The sequence below is a fragment of the Felis catus genome, chromosome E2 (assembly GCF_018350175.1).
Source record: "Felis catus isolate Fca126 chromosome E2, F.catus_Fca126_mat1.0, whole genome shotgun sequence".
In the NCBI taxonomy this organism is placed as follows: domain Eukaryota; kingdom Metazoa; phylum Chordata; class Mammalia; order Carnivora; family Felidae; genus Felis; species Felis catus.
The window spans coordinates 42,127,629-42,144,258 of NC_058382.1; the positions used below are offsets into that span (position 1 = coordinate 42,127,629).

Below are 16,630 nucleotides of genomic sequence, written 5' to 3' on the forward strand. Positions count from 1 at the left end.
GGGAAGATGCTTTTGACATAATTCTGTATAAAGGATACACCAGCAAGAGAACTTTCCCGAAAGGGGTAATGGATTTTTAGACAGATACCCACACACGAGCCAGACCATTCTGACAGGTTTTCCCCCTCCCCTGCACAACACTAGTATCAAAAGATTTCCCCCAATAAAGAATCAATAAGTTAACCATAGTCTATGAGTGACAGGGGTAATACAGAGCACACTCTAGGGCAAATCCCCTTAGCCTGGCTCTTGAGGACTCTCTGGGTACTTCACTGTCACTGTGTGACTTCTGAAAGCTTCCTCCTTCCAGCCTCCCTACCCCTCCCCCTTGGTCAAGCAGACTCTAAACACCACTGTGTTTCTTTGGTGCCCAGGAGATGCCCCTCTTGCAAGTCTGACCCCATCTAGGAGAAAGCCTCAAAAATCTATGGATATATCCATTGAAATAAAGAATAATCATGGACATGCACAAACTTACCCATGAGGATGTTCATCGCAGTATTGTCTTGACATGCAAAAAACTAGAAACAAACTAAGCACCCAGCAATAGAGGATTGGCTAAATAAGGTATAATACAACCATCTGATGCTAAGGAGCCATTAAATGTGTGATCATGGGATAAGAGAGGAGAGATAGTGAGCAAGCTCACTCCATTTAAAGACACTTCTAGAGTTCTACAATGACAAGGAAAGAAAAAGAAACCTCAGTATTAACAGTGACCACTTCTTATGTTCTTCCTTTGCCTTTTGATGTTTCACAAATGTCCCACGCTAACATGTATTTGCGGATGCAAAGCTAGACTCAACACCACTAAGCCCAGGGGAAACCAGTTCTGGATTCCAATGTGAAGAATAAGCCAGATTTGTCGGACCACGTGTTCAAACGGAGGGTGGAGGGGAATGAACTCTTAAAGGTTAGAGCCTTCCACAAGTTCTAATTCAAAGTGCCACCCCACAAGACACATACACATAGTCTTGCCATTGGACAGCTCACAGGTAAAACCACTAACAACCAGAATATCCATCCTGCAAAGATCATCTGCAAGGTGTCTGCTCAGGAAGGTCAAGGTCACCTTTATCAGGTTGTGCAGTGGGCACAGTCCTGGCCTGGAAGTCCTAGAACCTCCAATCCTAGCTCTCGGCCCTGGCCTGTCCCCTCCTTTCTCTAGTCCTTTATTTATTCATCCATCCCCCATCCATGGGGGCACATATGCCCCCATAACAACCCCAGAGAAGCTGGAATCCCCCAGCCTGGGTCCTACCCTCTCCTTGTCGGGGGTGGAGGGGTAGAGTAGGCAGAGCCCAGAGTAAACAATTACCAAAGAAGACTGGGAACTGTCCTCATAAGCGAAGGCACTAGATCATATAGGTCCCTCTGCCCCTCCACCCAGGGATGCGCAAGACATGATGGGTAGCAGAACTGGGAGTGAGGTTTGTTTTCTCCCCCAGAGCCTGCTCTGTCCCCACCCTTCTGCAGTACCAGTGGGGCTTGGCTTCTCTTCAGAGCTATCCCATGGCTTCTTCACTTCTCCAAGTTTGATCATAAACATGTATAGCTCTTTTGTCCTCATGTTGTCCTTTTGAGAACCACTTTCAAGCCACCATCAACAAAATGGGAGTTTGTTGAGAGTTATCAACAAGGTATTTCATTAATTCATTCATCAAATTTAGAGTGCAGGCTCTGTGCAAGGACCCCAGGGGTTTCCCTCCTGGGGCTCCCAGTCAAGCAGGGGAGATGTAAATAACTAGAAAGCACCACAAGGTAGCAGGGGTGCAGTAAACAGGAGCTCTATTGTAATGAAATCAGGAGGATGACCCGGACTTGTCCAAGGCCCCAGAATACAGTGTGGACAGAGCAGGTCCATCTGCCAGGACCAAGCTCTGTGCCTGGGTTTGCAGGGAGGAGGGCAAAGAGGGCACGGAGTGGGGCGAGGGGCGAAGGAAATGGGCAAGCTGATGGCTCAGGAGAGGAAGGCTTCAGCCGGCCCTACCTGACATCCCAGCATGCCATGCCTCAGAACTCATCTGCCGTCAACTGGGAGCAGAGGCCCTTCCAGTCTAGGCTGCCCCTCCCACTGGCTGTGACAGGGTCCCCCACCACCACCACCAAGTGCCCAGTTTCTCCTCTGACCAAACTGTTTGGCCGTCCTTCCCTGCACATGCCATTGTCTACCCTTCTCTGCACATGTCTGTGTGTCTGTCCTTCTCTGCTCCCACCTGTCTGTATGTCATTCTCTACACACGCCTGTCCGTCTGACAGGCTGGTCTCCCTGCCGCGCCCGTCCCGCCTGCAGCTGCGTGGATGTCGGGGTGGCTGCGCACAGAGGGGCGCGGCTCGGCCCTTCCCCCTCCCGCGTCCCCCCATCACAGGGATGACCCGGGCCGCGGCCCAGAGCTGCTGAAGACCCGAAGCCGCCACACAGCGCTGCTGAGGCCAGGGAGGCGCGCCGCCTAGGGGGCCCGGGAGCGGACGGCTGTGGCTTGGGCGGCGGCGCAGGGCCGACGGGCAAGCGGGCGGGGCTGCGGCAGGGCAGGGCTGGGACTGGGGCTGAGAAGCCGCCGCCGCCGCCTCCGCTGGGGATCGCGGGCAGCAGGTCCGCTCGGCCCGGCCCCGCCCCACCCGCCCCGCCCCTGCGCGACGAGCAAGCAGAGGCGGAGCGGCGCGCCCCCCGCGACGCCCGAGCTCGAGCCCGAGCCCGAGCCCGAGCCCGAGCTCGAGCCCGAGCCAGAGCGCAGAGGCATCCGAGCGGGAACCAGAGCAGGAGCGGGAGCGGGAGCGGGAGCCGGAGCCGGAGCCGGAGCCGGAGTCAGAGCCGGAGCCCGAGCCCGAGCCCGAGCCCGAGCCGGAGCCAGAGCGGGAAACCGAGCTGGAGCCGAAGCTGGAGCCGGCACTGCGGCGCGCGGAGCGGAGCGAGGCGGCTAAGCCGAGTAAGGGGCGTTGGGCCGGGGGCGGTGCTGGGGAGGGGCGGGTAGGGGGTCCCGGCCCCCTTCCCCGAGGTCTGTGGCGGCCCCGGCGCACGCACACAGCTGGGGCGCCCCGCGCGGAGCCTTGGCGCGCCAGGAGGGCGGACCAGCGGTCCGAAGACGAACCGCAGCGCGCTCCGAATGGGATCCCCAGACTCCCGCCCCCGGCCCGCGCGTCTCCGGCCGGGCCAAGGCTACCCCTTGAGCACGCCCGATAGCCACAGGGAAGGGAGGGTCTCTCGGAGCATCCACCTCCTGGGGGGGGGGGGGCACAAGAGAGCCTCCTCCGTCCCGCACCCTCGGTTTCAGGACCCCTGAGCAACCCACCCAAGAAGGGGAAACTAGGACGCACTTTTGGACGGGGTGGAAGAGGGAAGGGGCTCCCGGCTTTGCGGAGTTTGAAGCTAGAACCAACCCCCACCCCTGAGCCAGGAAGTTTGACCCTCCGACGGGCGGGTCACCCTGGCCAAGCCCCCGCTTCGACGCCTATCTCAGCACCAAAGGTGGGATAGGGGGCGGCCCCGCCGCACCTTCTCTAGCTTTGGGGCAGACTTTCGCTTGCGCGGTAAATGGGACTCGAGGCTGAGTCCGAGGCGGCTGCTCTGGCTGGCTGCGCAGCTCGAAGGGCCACAGTCGCCTCTCCCCAAGAGCCCTCGGAAGCTGGGTAGTGCCCACCCCACCCCCTGGCTGGCTCGCGCAGCCTTTCCTCCCCCCCTCCCCACTCCCCCCCCCCCATCGGCTCTGCGGTCTGGAGGCTGGCGCAGAAGACCTAGGGCTGCCCTTTTGATCCCACGCGGGTGTCAGTGGGGGTGGCCAAGCGGGGGTGGCAGGGAAGGCGACGGCATAAGTGACAGGTGTGAGAGGCAGGGGCTCCAGGAGACTGATCCTTGGTCTAGACCCACACAGTCCCATGGGCACCTGTCTTGAGGATGCCCCTCTAGACCCTCTCCTCAAACACCCTGACTTCACCTCCTGTGCCTCAGTTTCCTCCGCTGACTAGTAGGCAAGATTCTGTTGTGAGCAGAATGTTTAAGGGCTTTGGTACTACAGTATGGTCTTGACTGACTTCCTATTCCTAGCTGTGTGACCTGAGACAAGACACTTAACCTCTCTTGAGCCTTAGTTTCCCCATCTGAAACACGGGGAATGCGCGTTGAAAAGATTAAATGAGATGCTGCTGGCGGGGGGTGGGGGTGGGGGCGGCGGCTACCATGGTGCTTGGCACACAGCCAGGACTCAAATCAGGTTGGCTACAGGTGTCATTTGATGAAGTGTCCAGCACCAGTAGATGCTGAAAACAGTGAATTCGCCTGAGATGGCGGGGACTAGACCCCCGCCAACCCCCCTTTGCGGAGGGCTTTGAATCCCCTCAAGGCCTTGTTGACATCTAATTGTGATGCAAAACTTGGGGCCTGCCCTTTCTCAGACATTCCCTCCTCCCCAAAGCTTTCTACTGCCTGGCCGGGCTTTCTCCTCCCTACCACACCATATGCATCCAGGATGGAAAAGACTGTATCTGACTGGCTTTTCTTTTGCCCTTGGCTGATGTCTGCTGCCCCGGTGGAGGGCTTCTCACGCATCTCTCACAGTGGGTGCAAGGGAATTCTGCACACCTCTCTCCACTCTGCGGTTTGGGAGGGGGTGGGGCAGGGAGGATTGCTTTCCCTGAGGAGCCATCAGGCTGTCAGGTGGCATGGATGTTCCAGTAGTGATGGTTCAGACAGGCAGCAGAAAGCAGCAGGGGGAGCAGCCGCCAGGGCAAGGAGACAGCAGGTCTGAGGGGTCCCAACCCTGTTTCCATGCTGACCATCCAGCCCATTGAGCCAGGAGGCACCAGAAATGATGAACCTTGGGGAGGAAATGGAGCCAGTGGCTGACCAAGAGGTTAGAACTTCAGAGCTGGAAGGTCCCCAGGAAGAGATCTGCCTGTCTGTGCAGCTGGGGTCTCGGGTTCAGAGTAGAGCAGGCGAGGCCCAGGATCTAGGGGAGGATGCTGGGATCTTTCAGGTGGCATGGAGGGTGTAGGTGCCAGGAGCACTGTTGAGAAGAAAACAAAGGTCCAGCTTGTGGACATCCATGCTTGTCCTGGCCACCTGTGGCCCATCTGCCCAGAACAGGGCAGGGGAGGGGTGAGTCTGTCCACACGTTGCCTGATGGGGACTTGGTAATATAGGGAGAATGGGCTCCTTCTATACAGAAACCCCCTTGCTCTTCTTCCTATGTACCCCGCCCCCATTCGCCCACTTGGGTGTCACATCCCTGCATCTTCCATAATTCTCACTCCTCTTCTTCCCAAAAGAGTTAATCAGGAACTGATTAGGAGGTGAGTATCTCCTGGTCCACCTCAGTTTTTGGATCACAGCCCACAGGGAACGTGATGGAGATATGGACATTATCTTAAGTCTTTGGGAATAAACAGACACATTCTGGCCTATTACCTGAAGCCTTTGCCCTGGAAGTGCTCAGAGCACAAGGTAAGGGGTGGGAAAGTCTAAATCTGCTCTCAGCCTCCTAAATGTAGAAACTGAGGCCAGGAGGGCTTCTGGAGCCCCTGGGCAAGTGAGCACAAAATGGAGCTATGGCTGAGAACATGGCTACTTGGAGCCAACTGCCTAGGCTTAGAGCATAGGATTCTGGGCAGAAGATTTACCTTCCAGAGCCTCAATTTCCTCTTGAAAGTGGGAACAAATATTATGTACCTCCCATTACATTTGTGGGGACTGAAGAAGTAATATACAGGAAACACGTGGCAGTGTCAGATGGACCATTCCCAGTGGCCTTGCTGCATCTGCATTATGAACATATCCTGAACACATACTCTTTTCCATGCATAAGCACTTCTCTTTGGATTCTGACAACAGTCCTCTGATTTAGGTACTGAAATTGTCCCCATTTTATAGATGAGAACACTGAGGCTGGGAAAGGTTAAGGGCTATCTAACGTTGCTAAGTATAGAATACTTAAAACATCCCTATGACTCATCATAATTTTATGAGTTTATAAAATTGATAATTAGCACATTGTATCTTAGATGATGTGTAATTAGTTATTGGAATGCTTCCTCCAGGGATATCATCAATCATTTTATACCTCATGTTAACTGTCCACGGGCCAGAGAATTTTTAGAGACACCTTCATGTTTTGTATTCTAACAGTAATCAAACTGATTTAAAAGAGCAACCCCCCCCCCAATTTATTCCCTATCACTCCTCTCCATTTTTTTCCTGTAGCACTATCAACCTCTAACACCTCTATATTATATTCATTTGTTTATTGTCTACTCTCATCAATATAAATTCCCCAAAGGCAGGGACTTTTAACCATTTTGTTCATGATGATATCTCCTATATTCAGAGCCTAGAATAGTACCCAGCACTTAGTATGCTTTGCAAATTATAAAGTGTTTTACAAACATAAGGTCTATTGTTATTATTTTTGCCAAGTGTATAGCTTGCCTGAAAATAAAACATTAAGGTTTGTGGCAGAAACCATTCCCTCAAAAATTTGGCAAATAGGACTTGCTCAAGAGCCAGGGAAATTTTGATGAGGGTTAAAAAAAATGGAAATTATTTACCTAACATTTTAATAAAGCTCCTTACCAGTAAGTTCAAAGACAAGTTTTTTTTTTTTAATCTTTACAATAACAAATGGCATGGGCAAAGGCAATTAAGTTAGCTTTAAAATTTTTCAATTAACTATCACTGACTTATCACTTAATTATTCTTTGTTAGCATGAAAGGTTTTTTCAAATCTTCATTTTAATGATTTTTCAGATTATAAAATACATGTTCATTGTAGAAAATTTGGAAAATCATAAAAAATGTAAAACACAAAAATCCTCAACCCCACCACTGCCCAGAGAGCCCAATGACGGTGAATATTTGCATCTATTTCCTCCCCAAATTTTTCTATATATGAATATTTTCTTTAGGTTTTTTTTCTTTTACAAAATAAGGATCATGTTGTATGCAGAGTTCTGTAACCTGCCTTTTTATATATAACCTGGGTCTTTTTTCCTTCTTAACATTCCACTAAAAGTCTTTACCTATGTTATTAAAATGTCTTTAAAACTATTATTTCATGGCTATATATTATTCCATTATAATTTTCTCAGCCTATCCTCTTATTGGACAGTGAGGTTATCCCTCGTGTTTCACTGCCATAAATAATGCTTTGTGGTGCCCTCTGTGTGGTTTTTCCTGAGACTTAAATCATGCTTCTCTACCCACTTGGCCAGACCTATTTGCCAGTTTGTAGATGGACTGGTTTATGCAGGTAGACAGTACATCAACCCTTAGAGGTTGTACCTTGGTGGCAGTGAGGAAGGAGGTAGCAGTTGATTCTACAGAAGGCTACTTGCCAAGTAATGTTCTTCTCCATTGGGAAAGACACCAGCTGGGTACCAGCCTCATATAAAGACCTTCCTGCAGAGGAGGAAGGTTTTCTGCCACCTGGGGACCCCCCTACCCCCGCAGCCCCAGAAATTAGCCCCCTGCCTGGTGAGGTAGATGCAACCCTTTTAAGATCAGTGTGTCTCACCACAGTCCAGAATCTCTGACTTTCTTCTGGCTCTGGGCAATCACCTGCACACCCACAGGTTCATGGAATCTCTGTTATGGCATCATTCATTCATTCAGTAAACAGTCCCTGAGCATGTACTGTGGTTAGGACAGAAAGAACCAGTACTTATCTGGCCTGTCTAGATCTGGAGTCTCCACCTCACCCACCTTTGGAAGGGCCTCCATTTCTCCACCATCCCCCTCCCCCCACACCTACAAACACCCAAGCAGACACAGGGAACCATCTTTAAGGCTCCCTCTTCCTCACCCTCTACATCTGATCCATCTGTCCTGCTTCTTAAATATCCCCTACACAAACCGCCCTATTTCTCAAACCCACCCAGCATGCTCCTGCCCAGGGGCATTCTGTCTGGTCCCTCTACCTGGGATACCCTTCTCCCACATATCCACCCAGCTGTTCACCCAGCTAGCTGCCTTGCTCCAGTCTTCGCTTACAGATCACCCTCTCACCAAGGCCTTCTGCAGCCACTGTATCTAAATGTTCAGTCTCCACGTACACACTGCCTCTGTTCCTCCCCTTACTCCTATCTAACAAACACCACCATTATATGTGTGTCTCCTCCACTAGCAGGAAGCTTGGTGAGGACAGGCAGTCAGTGTTTGCTTCACTTCTCTATTCTCAGCACCCAAAACGTGGTTCACAAGGGGCTCTGAATAAATACTGTCAAACCAAAGAATGTAGCCTCTCACTTTGCTCCATTTACCATCGCCTTCATTTAAGCCCATCATCTCCTACCACAGCTTCCCTGCTCCCCTGTCACCTGCCTCCAATCCCTGGTCCCCCCTCCTCACTGAGCCCAGGGAGACCTTCTTAAAAGGTGACCGTGCAATTCCCCTGCTTAAAATCTTCCAAAGGGTAGTCTTGGGGCCAGGAGCTCATGATCTCTCCCAACCCCCTTCGTTTCTCTGAATCTCAGTGTTGACATCTGCAAAATGGGGGGTTTGTTTTGAGATTCCCCTGGGCTGACGACACGTGACTGCGGTAGAGCCAGTGCCGCATCAGCGTCACGGAGTCACGTGGCCTCTTCCACAGGCCAGCCCACTCCTGCGGCCCCTCTCTGTCCGCGGTCTACCGCGGTGCCGCAGAACCCTCCCGGGTCCGACTGCCGCGCATGCGCCGTGCCGCCCCTGCACACTGCGCCAGCCGGCTCCGCCAGCCCAGCTCTGCCCGCCAGGGGCGCGGCGCCGCCCCCCCTTAACCACATACGCATTTGCCCAGGTCTGAGTGTCGCAGTGGGCCCCAGACGAGGTATTCTGGGAGTGGGGACGTGAGGCGGAATGGGAGTGACGTGGACTTGCCGCACACCATTAAGCCACTTCAGAGCCTGGAGTGCCGCCGCCGCCCGCCCTCCGATTTCTAGCCAGACAATACAGTCGCAGATGAGTCACAGGCAGGAACGCGCCTCGCCTCGGATGCTGGGCTCCGAGACAGGCGGGCAGGGGGGAGACGTGACCTGAGAGTGGGTCCAAGCCCAACCCCCACTCCTGCAGTCCCTGCTCCGGAACACCTCGCCCAGCAAAGCACAATCTCAGACCATTCGTGACGAACCTGGCCATCCACTACCCCCATCACTGTGTCCTCACAGCAGCTCTGGTCACATGTGGGGAGAGCGGGGTGGGTACTTGCACACATAGATACCTGACATCCAGTTCCTTTGTCTTGATAACCCAACCAAAGCTCCACCCAAGCAGAGGGTCTGATGCCACCATGAAATGGTTTTCCTGTAGGTCCTCATGTTGAAATCCACAAGTGGGGGAGGGGAGGAGGAAACAGTAAGGTTGAGATTGCTGTTTTAGGACCCTAAAAGCCCCTCCTTTTGTTTTCCAAGGGTTTTGTGGGACACACCCTAGGTACTTGGTAAATATTTGAATAAACTGATGCAATCCAGGAATGCTGGGAGAATGCAGCAAGAAGATGTATGTGAAGTGCAGACTGAGTTACATGATGCGGGGAATGGTACCCTAGCTAACGTCAGCATCATTGTCACCCACGATGTCGGGGAGCATCTCAGTTCCTTACATGGGCGTCCTTTTCCTCAGGAAGTTGAGCATCATTAAAAGGCAGCTTCAACACTGCAGTCCTATGCTGACATCAGGCCAAGGTGGATTTGTTCTAGAATCCACATATTTTTAAATGTGCCCAGCCCCAAGGGAGTTCCCAGAGGCCACACTGGCCCTCCATACCCACAAGAAGCTAACAATCTGGAACAAGTTAGAACCAAAGTCATCCTGGAAGGATGTCCATGTGCTGTGGAGGCATAGCCAGAATGGCTATTCTGTCTCCAGCAGTCAAAGAGGACTTCACTGAAGAGGTTTCTTCAGCCATGTGATGACAGCCACATGGGAGTTTGCCAGGTGGAGAGGAAAGGAAAGGCATGCCAAGGAAATGGCATGAGAGACCCAGTGTGTCCAAGGAGCTGGCCAGCCAGAGCCCTGGGTGGGGTGACACCCAGGGTGTCAGATCTCTGTAGGGTGTCCCTGCTATAACTGAGGAACACTGGGGGACAAGATCCCTCCCGCATAGCCCTTCCACCATCTTTTCTCTGTGACAATGGGTGGATCAAATCACTGAGCCTCAGTTTTCTCATCTGCAAAATGAAAATGGTATTACCCACATCAGGGAACATTGCAATAATGTTGATGATGTCATCTGGTGCAAGCAGGTGTTTAGTGAGTGTGGGTCACACCTGAAAAGCTGGAGTGCCCAGAATGCTTCCATATACACAAATGTCTATCTGACCCAGCCCCTTGCCAGCCTCTTGAGCCATTTGGAAACTTACACATAGTCTGCCAAACATCCAAACTGACCACAAAATATACAATGCGAGGGTTCTTGGCCCCTGCCCTAGGCAGCCCATCTCCCACCTCCCCCATACCCCATGCTGTCTCAACCTTCACCTCAGAATCACAGGGCCCACAAGGAGGAAAGAGGGGGTACAGGGGGCCTCTAGGAGAAGCAAGACCTTGGAGACAACCCCTTGGAGTTTAGAGGGTGGGCAGCACCCTCTACAGCGTCAGGAGCCACCACGGTGACCCTATAGGAAGTGTACATGCAGCGTATTTTTATTAAGCACTCACATTACACCAGTTCACTAGAGAGGCAGGCAGAGCACCAGGGCGGTGGAGGTAGTGGTAGAAGCCAGTTCATTTTCCTAGGGACACTGAGGATTTATGGAAGGGTTTTCGGCAAAAGAATGACATGATCCATTGTGCCTTTAAGAAAGACCTCTCTGGAAGCAGCATGAAAGATGGCCTGTCAGCCTGCTTAAGTCTCCCTCCAGACACACACGTGGCCACAGTGCACATGGGCATACCCACAAACGTGAACACAGATACATGTACACACATGTATTTTAGAAAGTATAGATCCCAGGCCCTGAGACTCTTCAGAATTTTCTGGTGTGAAATCACAGTTCCCCAAGCAGCCTGCCATGCCAGAGAGACTTCTTTACCGGGCCTAGGGAGATCACATCCTACCCTCCATTCCCCCATCAAAACTCTTGTTGGTTTCTGTAGGGATGGGGAATATGCATCAGGCTACCTGGGGTTCACACCCAGAAGACTGAGCCACAAGGAGCCATCTGGAGAGAGGGACCCCAGGGTCAGTGGCAGCAATGGCTCCCTCCCCCTGACCCCCTCAGACAACAGAATGAACATGACATACGTACCCCACCCCCCATCCTCAAAGCCAGTGAAGTGCCCTACCCTGATTTCCCCCTGAGGACACTGCAGCTCAGACAGGTGAAGTACTGTGCCTAAAGGCACACTCCAGGAAGTGACAGGACTTGGACTTCTGAGTTCAGGCTCTCCAAAGATAGGTCTTGGATTCATCTATTAAATAGAAAAAGTGTTATTAATCAGTGCAATTTGGCCAATGGTCTCCATCAAAACATGGAACCCATTTGGAGGAAAAACTGTATATAATGAAAAGGGTTCCTGAGGGAAACTAGGGTGGGAATCTTGGGACCGGAGTCCTAGACAAAAGCTCTGTCCACAGTGTCACCCCCAGGATCAGGGAGGTCAACTGCCTCCTGGGACCCAGAGGGGCCAGGCTGTTTTCCTGTTGGTTCCTGGCTGCAAGCTCTCCCCCACAGGAACCCACCAAACTCCACATCCACAGTTCCCGCTCAGCAACCCCCAAATGTGCAGTTTGGTTTCTGCAAATCTAGTGACCACACTCCCTACAAAATAACTGTATCTCCCTGCTGTTCATACAGCCCCATGTCACTTGGAGCTCAGGAGAGACAGAACCAGCACGGGAGGCTGGGGCATTTTTTGAAAATGTTTCCTCTCTTGCAAATGGGTGTTAGAGTGACCCTTGCTGCTCATTCAGGTGTCACACCAAGTTTAAGGTTGAAGGGGAGGGGAGGCAGGGAGATTGGGGAAGAGACATTTTCATTCTCTTGGCCTTTATTAGGTGCCTTCCAAGTGATACGCTTGCTGACAATGGATGGAGGCTTTGGGGTAAAAAAGACCTGGGTTCTAGTCCCAGCCTGTAATTAGAAGTTGTGTGACCTTGGACAAGCTACATAACCTCTGAGCTTCAACTTCCTTATTTATAAAATGGGAATGAAAAGAGCATCATCCCCTTAAAAGTGTTGGGATAATAGTAATAATAATAAGGTTTCAGTTAGGTAAACTCTGAATACCCTTCCAAAGCCAGCTCTAGGACCTTGAACTGGCACCTTACCCTTTCTACGTCTGTTCCCCTTCTGTGATATGAGGACATTGGGCTGGTCTTCAAGGGTCCTTCCAGGTATAAAATGCTCAGAATGCCATGATCTATTGCAATTGTCCCAAGCAGGTTCATGAGACAGGAGAACACCAGGGTATCTCTCATTCCTGTTTAAGGGTCCACCCAGAGGAGATATTCCCCCCTCCACCCACCACTGACACCCCAGCATGCATTTGCCCCACCCCTGCCCCAGAACCCCCACACTCCGCCACCCAGAGCTCCCTCAGACCCCTGCCCAGACTGGGCACATGCTGTCACAGTCACCACCCTTTCCCCAGAGGTTAACAGCCCAGGGACCTGAATGCCAAGCTCACAGGGTCAGTGGGTACCATGTGGGCGCCCCATCACCTGTCTGTTTGTGTTTCTGCAGGTGAGCAGAGGATCCTTTTCTACAAGAAGTTGGAACTGTACAAGTGGGCAGGCTGGCTCCGCTATTTTGCTCCAAGGATTACATGTCCTTCAAACGCCCCTGCCCCTGTAAGTCTTCTCTTCACATCCTTCATGGCTCGGGGCCAGGCAAGGGCCGGGCTTAGAGTCAAGTTTGCAGAGAATGTTTCTAGGATGTTTAGCCAAAGAGCCCCAAGGGTCTGATCAGGGGCTGATGGGATATGATGGGTGGGGGGAGGGCAACACAGAAGACCCCTGACACAGAAGAGACATCCCACTTTTACCAATCCCTCTGTATCAGCACTTGACAAAGTGTGGGTCGGGATTCCTCTGAGGGATATTAACGGGATTGTTTTTTGTTTTTTTTTTAATTTTGTGGCCAAATGAATGTGGGAAATGCTGAGTGAGACAAGTTAAGTAGCTTTTGTTACCACAGGACTTTTCAGAGCCTTTAATGTGGTGATGTGTGTTGTGAGGCTGCCATAGGAAAGCGAAAGCCCAGTGGCCTTCCCAAATTTGACCACAAGGAGGGTCTCACAGGATGGGCGCTCCAGAACACACTCCTTGGAGTTCACTGTCCTAAGGAAACCTTTCCTGAAGCCCCTCATTTACTAATTAATTCATTTAATCTGCTGGAGCCTTGAGATGATTTTGTCCATAACATTCATGTCTTGGCTCCCTGATGTCCATGAGTCCAGGCGATGGGCTCAGTCAGGTGTACCCCTGGGGCTCGAGGCTGCGGCTCCCTTAGTCTCCACCAGCCCCACCTTCACTGACTCATGCTCCCACCCTTACTGTGGCGTCCCCTTTACCTGTCCCCATGGCAGCCACCTGCTTTCTCTTGTGATATCCCCTGTGCCCCCCCAAAACCGTCATCACTTGGTGCCACTTGGGAGGACTTGCATAACACCCCCCCCAATCCCTTCTCCTTGATGAGTCAGGACTGTGAGTCTGTGTGAAATCAAGGGCCTCGCCCTAGCCCTCCTCTATCTATTTGTCATCTCCCCCTCTACCGTGCTCACTCTAGCTAATCCCTCACCCCCACTCACCAATGCCTGTTCTAATGTGCACCACTGGTTACATGTCACTGCTTTGGGTTGGGGTCCTCTCTTCTAAATGGTAGAAACCTCAGTTGTTAAACCTTTGAACCTCAAGGGACTGCTGCTGGGGGTGGGCCGAGGAAGCTGGTGTATCCCGTTGGGGTGGGGCCATCACCAGGTATGCCCTGGGGAAGAAGGGGCTGGTGGGATTCATTGTCCCAGGAGCGGTGTTGGGGGGGGGTGCAGTACTAGTACAAGCTCAGTAAGTTACTGTTACTGTTGTCACTGCTGCTGCGGCATAATCAGGAAATCGGAGCCCAAGTTCAGGCCAGGTAAGAAGGCTACCCATTCAGGGACACGTTGGAGCCCAGGGACACCTGCCCCACAGAGGGCTAGAATGGCCACATCCTCACCCCCTTGAGCAGCTGGGAATGGAGAAGGCTGGTAAAGAGTAAAACTGGGTTGCTGAGTGTAGAGCGCATTCCAGAACTTTCTGGGGTCAAGCCAGACCCCGCAAAGCCCTGCCTGTCTGCATAAACAGAGGCCATCGGCACAGGACAGCCCTCTGCATACTCACCTCCTGAGGTTAACAGGGTGTGGTCATCGATATTCAGGGCTGTTCAGAAGCAGTTCCTACACATCCCTACAGGCCCAGTGCCTGGCATGCAGTAAGCACTCAATAAATGTCTGTTGAATGAATAAATGTATAGTTAAACACTCTGGATGAGGAGCTGAAAGCAGTGGATGGGGGAGGAGCTGAAGCTCCTGACTGTGCCATCGGATTCTCCCCATGGCTTTGGCTGGCCAGTCCTCCTTTGTAAGATGAAGGGGTGGTCTGAGGCCAGTGGGCTCTGGGAGCTCGGGGCTGCTGTGAGGCTCCACAGAAAGCAAGGGGCACATGTGCGGGCAGAACCCTCGCCCCTCCACCCCACCCCACCCCACTGCTTCAGCCAGTGCAGCTCTACTCACATCTATATATAGGTTGGGATCTGTTCAGATTTTACGGAGAAGGGGTCCCTGGCAATGGCAGGCCCAGCACTGTGGGGCTGTCCAGACCTACCCCTTCCTCCATCATCCCTCTCCTTCTCTGCCAGATTTTTCTTACGTCTTCCAGTCTGACTCCTTACCTTTCCTCTGGAAAGTGTTCACTGCCCCTCCTTTCAGCAACCCCAGCCCACTTCAGTCTGGCTTCTGCACCCCCACCACACATCCCATTGACTTCTGTGTCACTAAACCCATTCTGTAGCTTCCGGTTCTCCCTGTTGGTCACTTCAGCTTTCTTGAAGACTTCTCCCTTTCATTCCCTGACCCTGAGCCCTCTGGGTTCTCTTCCGGCCCCTCTAGCCATCTGGTCCTCCTCTCACTGTCCACTGGTAGTGTCCTTTGGCAGTGGGGGCGGGTGGATTCTTGCCGTGCCTGCCCCGGGATGCTGGGGCCCAAGCCTCGCCCCTGGCCTTCCCCCTGCACACACTCTAGACCTTCTCATCCCCTCTCTGCTTTCAGCTGCAGCTTCTAGGCCAGCAGCTTCCAAGGCTCTTTCCCAGCCCGGTTTATGCCCACCTTCAGATTCCTTCTTCTGCCTTTTGCTGCCTGTCTCCCCTGGGCAGCCCATACCTCTTTTTTAAGTTATTTATTTATTGATTGATTGATTGATTGATTGATTATTTATTTATTTATTTATTTATTTATTTATTTTTAAATTTATTTTTGACAGAGACAGAGTGCGAGCATGAGCTGGGGAGGGGCAGAGAGAGAGGGAGACACAGAATCAGAAGCAGGCTCCAGGCTCTGAGCTGTCAGCACAGAGCCTGACTTGGGGCTCGAACTCACAGACTGTGAGACCATGACCTGGGCCGAAGTCAGACGCTCAACCGACTGAGCCACCCAGGCACCCCAGGGCAGCCCCTACCTCTACACCTCAGATTCAGCCTGTCCCAGACACAGTTCTTCACTCCAACTGGCTTGGCTTGGTTACTGTGTTGGTTTAGGGCACCACCATGTACTCAGTCCCTCAGGCCAGAAATCTGTGCGGGACCTTCAGTTCCCCTCCAACACACCCATCAGCACCAACTGCCTGAGGAGACCGGGAGGGGGGTGGGGTAGGGGTCCAAATTGGGTCATCAGGTTGCCATTGAGACTCTGCCTCCGTCTGGGCCACACTTCAGATTCAACCTGGAAATTGCTGCCTCAGTAAATGTTTATCGCACAACCAGACACGTAAACGAATCAAGATGAAGCAGATGCCTTGTGGGCAGCCCCCTCAGCTCAGACGAGAGACCCTCACACAAGTTCTGGAAGGGACGCAGAACCACAGAACTCCAGACATCCTAAAAACACTTGACACAGGAACATTCTAAGGGATGGAACCGGAAGTATCAGGAGGGCCCTGACATGAACACACACACTCTTTTGTAACACCTCCTTTCCTGTACTGTGAATTTAGACATCTAATGGAATTTATTTAACTTTCTTAGCTCATAAAATTATCTTTCCCAGTACATGTGAAGATACCAAAGCCCATTAAAACCTGGAAAAGTTAGGGGAGGAGCCATAGCTTGTTCCCATTTGGGTTTCCCTACACCTAATCCCCTGCCAATGGGGAAAAGTCCCCAGAAGGAAAAACAAACCCTAAAGGTTCCTAAGCAAGACCCCACTCCTAGCAGGGGGGTCCGGAGACTGAGGAGAGTGAGCGGGGAAAGGTAACCAGTGTAGGGGGAGAGCCAGGCAACAGACATGGGTCTGCCCAGTTTCCACAGCTTCAGACACTGGGCAAAGCAGGACCGTCCATTGGCCTCTTGGGAGATGAGCAGGAGTTAACCAGACCAGGCTGGGTCAACTCCTCCCAGGCACTGCCCACACCGCACACTTCCCACTCCCTCCACCCCATCTCACCCACCTTGTGGGCACTGCAGCTCATCCATGGCT

At 52.3% G+C, this 16,630-nt stretch overlaps 1 protein-coding gene and 1 long non-coding RNA gene across 3 annotated transcripts in view; one reads left to right on the plus strand and one right to left on the minus strand.

Annotated features, from left to right (window-relative positions):
• LOC109494907 overlaps positions 1–16,630 on the minus strand; it is an 801,993-nt gene that overhangs the window by 756,805 nt on the left and 28,558 nt on the right. Inside the window, exons 6-9 of the long non-coding RNA XR_006590427.1 lie at positions 14,283–14,392; positions 12,627–13,890; positions 12,234–12,325; positions 11,249–11,374 (exon numbers count right to left, since the gene is read on the minus strand). This is a non-coding gene — a long non-coding RNA (uncharacterized LOC109494907). The remainder of the gene's footprint in view (positions 1–11,248; positions 11,375–12,233; positions 12,326–12,626; positions 13,891–14,282; positions 14,393–16,630) is intronic.
• Positions 2,758–16,630, plus strand: part of BEAN1 (brain expressed associated with NEDD4 1) — a 36,731-nt gene continuing 22,858 nt past the window's right edge. The window contains exons 1-2 of one of the 2 annotated variants that reach the window (XM_023245290.2): positions 2,758–2,927; positions 12,649–12,755. In XM_023245290.2, the coding sequence (XP_023101058.1) occupies positions 12,731–12,755 (25 nt within the window). In that variant the 5' untranslated portion in view covers positions 2,758–2,927; positions 12,649–12,730. The remainder of the gene's footprint in view (positions 2,928–12,648; positions 12,756–16,630) is intronic. The other variant, XM_023245291.2, reaches the window with a different exon arrangement.